The following is an 8,072-nucleotide window of genomic DNA, read 5'->3' on the forward strand; positions in this document are numbered from 1 at the left end:
AGCCAAATCATTTTCAGAAAACTGCTTACACTATTACCACTGGAATATCGGACTTTCACAAGATGACTCTGATAATCCTAAATGAAAACTTTAAGAAATTGCCACCGAAAACAATCAGATACCGATCTTACAGGACATTCAACAGTGATACTTTTCGCATGAAACTAGATCTGATCATCAATAGTGATAACAGTGAATTTGAATCAAAAATAAAATGTATCATAGAAGAACTAGACAAACAAGCTACTTTTAAATATAAAACGGTTAGAGGTAATAATATGCCTTTAATAAATAGAGATATGAGAAAAGCCATCATGATAAGATCCAAACTTAAGAACCTGTACTATAAGAATAAAACACACGAAAACAAAACAAAATACAACAGACAAAAAATTTTTTGCTTATCGCTATTGAGGAGGACTAAGAAAGACTACTTTGCCAACCTTAAAGATTCCAACATAACTGATAACAAAAAGTTTTGGAAAACTGTACAACCATTGTTTTCAAATAAAGGTTCAAACAATAAGAGTTATACCTTAGTGGATAAAGAAAAGATCATAAATGACGAGAAACAGATAGCTCAAATATTCAATGACTATTATGGCCAAATAATATCAAAACTAGACTTGCCTGAGCCTCCCTATGTTGCATTTGACGAAACAAATAATCATACTGAAATTTGTATTCAGAAATATAGACAACACCCAAGTGTCACTGAAATCAAGAAAACTGAGTATCTAAATAAATTTTCTTTTATACCAACAACGAAAGAGGAAGTAGGGAAAATTATCAAGGACTTAGTCCAAGGAAAATCACAGCCAAGCTCAGATATTCCAGTGAAAATCATAAAGGATAATTGTGATATGTTTTCCGAGTTTTTGTGCTCAGAAATAAATGCGTCATTCGAGTCAAACTCTTTTCCAAAAGAATTGAAACTTGCTGATATAACACCTGTGTATAAGAGAAAAGGTTCAAAGAATGACAAGGGCAACTTCAGACCGGTGAGTATTCTCCCAGTTCTGTCAAAATTTTATGAAAAAGTCATACATACCAAAGTCTCAACCTACTTTAACAACATTTTGAGCAATAGACAATTTGGATATAGAAAAGGAATGAGTACACAAACTCCACTTTTAGTCATGACTGAAATTTGGAAGAAAGCTACAGATGAAAAGAAAAAGTTTGCAGCGCTACTCATTGACTTATCAAAATCTTTCGACTGCATCTCGCACGAACTATTGATTGCTAAACTTGAAGCATACGGATTTTCAAGGAGTGCCTTAGGTCTCATAGCAGCCTATCAGATAGAAAGCAAAGAACGAAAATTGGCGACCATTACAGTACCTGGCATAATGTTAAAGTAGGTGTTCCCCAAGGATCCATTCTAGGGCCGCTACTATTTAACATCTACATGAGAGATTTGTTCTACTTTCTTGAAAATAGAAATGTACTGAATTATGCAGACGATACAACACCTTTTGTGATAGCTGATTCTTGGGAACAGGTTAGTGAGGAGCTCTCGAATGGAGCTGCTATCATCTTTGAATGGATAACCCAAAATCAAATGAAAGGAAATGCAGACAAGTCTGAGTTGATAGCTAACAATACCAGCAAAGAAATCTTCATTACTATACAGAATGAACGCATCTTTAACAGCAACTCAGGCAAGATCCTAGGATTAACTTTTGACAACTGTCTGACTTTTGAGCCACACATTAACATGATTTATAAGAAAGCTAGCCAGAAAATCAGTGCACTTGCGAGGGTAGCACCGTACATAAATCAAAAGAAAAAACAAAGGCTCATGAATGCCTTCTTTCGAAGTCAATTCAATTATTGTTCGCTTGTCTGGATGTTTCATGTTCGCAGGCTAGATCAAAAAATAAATCACCTCCACGAAAGATGTTTGAGGATAGTGTCAGAAGCAGCCACCGACCCAAAATTTGCAAATATCTGTTCTGATTTGCCAGCTGGAAGGATTTCCACGAAATTAAGAACAGTTCCTCGTTTTCCAGGCGAGAAATTTTTACTTCAGAACAGTTATATTTTTCCAGCTAGGAGGTAAAAAAACTTTCAGAACAGATACGAAATTACCAGGCGATTGATTTTACGCGAGTTAACTGTTCTTATCTACCAGGGCTGACAAAATCTTATAAGAACAGATCGCTAAATTCCAGCTTGACATTGAAGGACTTTTAAGAACAGAAACTTAATTTCCAGCTAACAGTTCGAACAGATCCACAATTTCCAGATGTTTTGTAGAACAGATGGAGAATTTTCAGCTGCCACTCCAGGCAACCACATTCAGGACTTTTTTAAATTCCCTCAGAACAGATAGGAAATTCTAGACACGTTATTTATAAATATAAGATATCAGACTATTTTTTCATAAGAACAGATCATATTTTTCCAGCTGGTACCAATCTTCAGTAGAACAGATCATATTTTTCCAGCTGGTCCCAATCTTCAGTAGAACAGACCATATTTTTCCAGCTGGTCCCAATCTTCAGTAGAACAGACCACTTTTTTCCAGCAGACTTTTTTCTTTAGTTCGGTAAGAACAGACCGCCATATCCAGGTGGAACGTGCCTTCAGAACAGATATTTTGAAGTCCTCCTTCGGTGGATGCTTTCGTAGTGTATTCTGATCATACATCTACTTTTGAGCAGCTTTTAGAGAAAGACGGTGCCATCAAATTCCACCATAAAAATCTTCAGTTGTTAGCAATAGAACTTTTCAAATGTAAAAATAACATATCAGATCTAACTAAAGAATTTTCAAACATGATGAAAATATCAAAGTAAATCGCAAAACGCCTTACTTCAGATCAAGAGAAATAAACTCTGTTTTTCACGGTTCAGAGTCACTTTCATTTTTAGGGCCAAAAGTTTGGGAATTAATTCCGGATGAGTATAGAGATATAGTTGATCTTAGTATTTTTAAGGAAAAGATTAAGCAATGTAGGCCTACATCATGCCCGTGTAGAAACTGCCGAACCTATATTGACGGTGTCGGCTTTTTGTAATCACCTTACAAATTGTAAAGTAGCGTTGACTTTTATTAGCCTTTGTTGCTACCTGTTCGTCAACTTGAAATAAACTATTACATACATACATACATACATACATACAACATCATCATTTGATTACCTTACAATACACCAAAGAAAAGCCTAAAGAATCAGTTTCTTCTAACTTCCATCATGGTAAGCTTGAACTCTTTTGTTTGATTTTGTTAAAGAAGTCTACTCAAAAACAGCGTGATAATTAAAGCTGTATTTTCAATAAAAACCTTGTTCTTTCACTTTTCATTTTATTTTGTTTTTCAGATCGTCCAGCATCACTCAGGCACGGATTTTTCACTTATATCCTTAGGGTCCTCAGGCTTTTAGAGGATATCCTCAGGATCCTCTCTTTTGCCTTGGATACGGCTTGATAAAACATCAATATTTTAATTTCCCAAGGATCCTTAGCTAACTCAGGATCCTCCTTTTTTATCTCTTCTTCTCAAAATATGAACCTTAGGATCCTCAGGATATTGCGAGGATATCCTCAGGATCCTCAAAAATTTATTTTACGTCAATTATTTTTCATTAAAGAAAGTGATCCTTAGGATCCTCAGGCTTTCCCAAGGATATCCTCAGGATCCCCAAAAAAGTTTTTGACGTCAATTATTTCCCAACTCAATATTTGGAAGTCGTGCTAATGTAACAAAACCTTCTAACGATATTCTTAATGTAGAATCATTTTTTCATTTTAAAAAGATATTATAAAAACGAGGATCAATCTAGATCTTTTTATTATAATTTGTGACATCTTCAAAAGCGTCCCGTATAGGACTCCGAAGAGACTTGAAATCATCAAAGGTTTGGTTGCTGAGCTTATCGAAGAATTCAACGGAGATTGCCAGTATTCGACGGTGAGCATAATAGTTGACATTTACCAAGATGAAAAACAATTGAATAACTCATTTCACATCAACGACATTGGGAGCATGGCAGAACATATGCATCGTTTTACAAATATAGATTCGTGCAAACATAATTCCTTGCACAGAGTTTTGTTGCCGACTTCACTATTTTGCTGTGATAAACTAATAAAGATCGAAGGAAGAAAATTTGCACACAAAAGGTCCGAGAAAATATAGACAACAAATGGCTAGATCATAAATGTAACGAGCAAGGATGTAAAAATCGTTTTGTTGTTATAGACGGCAACGAAAAACTGTTTCGATCCATTTGTTCTGCTGAAAAGAGTAGAATCATTGGATCAATAGGAAATGTTAACACATATGATGTCTGCATTAGAAATCCTGTTCGGGGAAATCAGCATGTGAATGCGTCGAAATTTTGCAAGTTTCATTCTGATGGAAAGTCAAATTCTACAAAAGAAATATTGGACTTGAGACCAATTACGAGAAGCTTTAGTAAGAAAATTCCTCCTACAGTCACTTCTGGCATGGGTTGTAAAGTAGATGAGAATGTGGATCGCTTCTACATCCGTACTGCAGGTATGTTTTACATTTTCCGATGAGAGTATCGATTGAGTTGTGCTACTTTTCCCGATCTTAAAAATCAGAAGCTCATTATTATTTCTATATTATGATAAATTGTTGCTTGTTAAAGTTAAAAATATGATTTTCACTGTATCTATACTTATTGTTTCTTCATTTCTTTACATTTTTGGGTCACATGGATCGCTATTATTTAATCACGTGTAATAATTATATAATATTTGTCACTCCAAGCTTGAATATCTTTTGGTCACGTTATAACAAATTGGTCACGTGTATACAACAAACTTACATATTTTTTTGACGTCAATTTTATCTTAGAAGTCATTCTATTGCGAGAAAAAAAATTAACGTTAATTTGTTATTTTCCTTGGTCATATGAGATTTGAAGAGTATCGAAAAAAGACAGACGGTACAAAATGGTATCTACTCACGAATCAATTAAAATCTTAAAGACTTTGCTGATTGGATCAAACTAAATTCAACGCTTCTTGGTGTTCCGGATACTTATATCGCGTGGCCTTTGCTGTCAGCTGTTTCGTATTGTGCACAACATTCAACCATTTCTGCTGGATTTCAAGTAGAACCAATTTTATTATATAGTTTGGTCGTCGGGAGATCAGGTATGTATTTTTTGAATGTTTCATCAATTTAATGTATCTAAGAAAAGCTTGAAAGTTATTCATATAAATCTAATCAGCGACTACATGAAACGAGACTTCCGTATATTTTGATTTTGTTTTTATTTCCATTTCATTTTTCAAATTATAATTATTCAGGCATCAATAAGACGGCATCACTCCGGAAAATTATCGATCAGCTGGATTTAGTTGAGAATCGCAATCACGAAAGCCACACGTTCGACAGCGGAACCATGGATGGGCTCATGAAAGGACTCCAGGATAATGATCTTACACTTCTTGGCGTATATGACGAGTTCAGTACTCTTGTAGATTCTCTCGATAAAGGATCGAATGGTAATTGTGACAAGGGCCAATATTTAACACTTTACAGTGCCGTGACATGGTCTAAGAAGACAAAAACTAATGGTAAGTTGATTAGAGATTATTGCTAGCGTCTCCTATGCTTAAGGCAAAGAAAAATTGTCTAAATTCATTCATATTTTTCATATCTTCAGGAACCATGACTTTGAAAGACCCACGCCACAGTATCATCTCATATACACAGCCGTTTTACACTATCAACTTTGCACGAAATAATCTTCAGGATGGATTCTTTCAGCGTTTTCTAATCACTGTTCCCCAAGAAGTTTTCATGATGTTGAAAGAAAAGGAAAACGCATTCAACGCAGACGGAGCCTCAAGTATCATTCTCTCCGATATATTGAAGAATATTTACAAAATCTGCGGTGAAGAAGTAATTAACATGACATTATCTGAAGCTGCAAAAGAATTATACACGAAGCTACACGATGGTGTTCAAACCTTTCGAAGAGACAACCCTTAAATGCGAATCACGGGTCAGTATAAAGTCAAAATCCATTGGTATGGTATTGAGAGTAAGTGCCACTATTTGCATGCTCAGAGAGTCGCTTAAAACTATCAATACTCCTGGAACTAAGATTGATACAATCGTCAACGAGAATGATTTTAAAATGGCTCCTTACATTGTTGAATATTTAAACAATATTGGTTTTATACTAACAAACGAACCCGAAATTTCTGTCGACGAGCCGTCTGGTTCTTCTCTAAAACAACTAGTACCAAATGGTGATAACATGAATATGGACTTCCTTGTTCAACACAACAAGACTGTCAAACGAATTTGCAAAAAGGAACGTACTCCCTTATCAATGATTACGAGAGACAATATTTATCCTATAATAAACAATGAAAAGGTGCAGATGTAGCTGATCGATTCGTGAATGGACTTTTTAAAGTTGGGCTTGGTACTATTATCGGTGATAAACAAAAAGTATTCAAGCGATTCCACCCTGATAAAGAATGTCCTGACAAAGAAAATGTAAAGTCTAAATGGCAAAAACTTAACTTGTTTTAAATAGATAACATTATTTTTGATTTTTGAATTTTTGAATTTTCAAATTTTGAAACTATCTTGATCCTTTTTTAAGGTTTGGTTTGCTATAGTTTTTCGTCGGTTTTGACAGACAGTTTATTATTATTAACTTTCTTGACTTCAAGTACTCCACGTCTTTTTTAGCGAAGTTTATGGGTATTTTTTGAATTAGGACTTTGTTGAATAATAATGTATTTTTATGGATTACAATTTAATGAATTTGGTTTGTAATTTGAATTATCTTTAGTTAACTAACTGAAGTTTTATTGCATGAAGGCTAATTCTATCTTTTTTAATTAGCCTTTTTAAATGATGTTCATCATGACAATAACCCTATAATACAATTTTGACATTTCAGTCTCTCATTTTGTATCAGGAAAAGGGTCTTTCTTTTGGTAACCTTTACTTACTAAAAATCTTTTACAACATTTTAACCTTTTGATTTTAACATGAAAATTCCTAATGTACGCATTATTCCATCTTAGGAAGATTTACGATATTTTGAGAGGAAAAAAAGAAAAAAAGTGAGGATCCTCAGGATATCCTCGCAAAATCCTGACGAACCCTAAGGGCGGTATCCACTTGCGCGCGCTGCGATCGCATATTTTGGCTTCAATTCTTTTTGCTTGCAAAAGAGATTACGTCATAAATATGTAGCGCGCGCTCAAAAAAAAGTTGAACACATTTCAACTTTTTTCAACCGTTGCGTCAGATCGCGCCAATGGAGTTGCTTCATTTTTCTTTTGACCAATAGCGTGGAAGCTTTACTCGAAAAAGTGCGATCAAAGCGCGCGCAAGTGGAGATCGGCCTTAAGGATCCTAACGTTCATATTTTGAGGGAAAAATAAAAAATTGAGGATCCTGAGGATATCCTCGCAAAATCCTGAGGACCCTAAGGATCCTAAGATTCATATTTTGAGAAAAAAAAAATCAAAACGAGGATCCTCAGGATATCCTCGCAAAAGCCTGAGGACCCTAAGGATCCTAAGGTTCATATTTTGAGAAAAAAAAAGTGAGGATCCTCAGGATATCCTCGCAAAAGCCTGAGGACCCTAAGGATCCTAAGGTTCATATTTTGAGAAAAAAGAAATAAAAACGAGGATTCTCAGGATATCCTCGCAAATGCCTGAGGACCCTAAGGATCCTAAGGTTCATATTTTGAGAAAAAAAGAATAAAAAGTGAGGATCCTCAGGTTATCCTCGCAAAAGCCTGAGGACCCTAAGGATCCTAAGGTTCATATTTTGAGAAAAAGAAATCAAAACGAGGACCCTCAGGTTATCCTCGCAAAAGCCTGAGGACCCTAAGGATCCTAAGGTTCATATTTTGAGAAAAAGAAATCAAAACGAGGATCCTCAGGATATCCTCGCAAAAGCCTGAGGACCCTAAGGATCCTAAGGTTCATATTTTGAGAAAAAAAGAGAGGATCCTCAGGATATCCTCGCAAAAGCCTGAGGACCCTAAGGATCCTAAGGTTCATATTTTGAGAAAAAAAGAAAAAAAAGTGAGGATCCTCAGGATATCC

The 8,072-nt window shown here is 35.2% G+C and overlaps 1 protein-coding gene across 1 annotated transcript; it reads left to right on the top strand.

The window, feature by feature from the left end:
• Positions 1-4,975: 4,975 nt before the first annotated feature.
• Positions 4,976-6,465, top strand: LOC136805355 (uncharacterized). The gene is made up of 2 exons (XM_067061945.1): positions 4,976-5,561; positions 5,651-6,465. The coding sequence occupies exons 1-2, from the start codon at positions 5,387-5,389 to the stop codon at positions 5,977-5,979; spliced, it is 504 nt and encodes a 167-aa protein (XP_066918046.1). The 5' UTR covers positions 4,976-5,386; the 3' UTR covers positions 5,980-6,465.
• The last annotated feature ends 1,607 nt before the right edge of the window (positions 6,466-8,072 follow it).

This window comes from Clytia hemisphaerica, unplaced genomic scaffold, assembly GCF_902728285.1.
Source record: "Clytia hemisphaerica strain Z4C2 unplaced genomic scaffold, Clytia hemisphaerica genome assembly, whole genome shotgun sequence".
NCBI classification, from domain to species: domain Eukaryota; kingdom Metazoa; phylum Cnidaria; class Hydrozoa; order Leptothecata; family Clytiidae; genus Clytia; species Clytia hemisphaerica.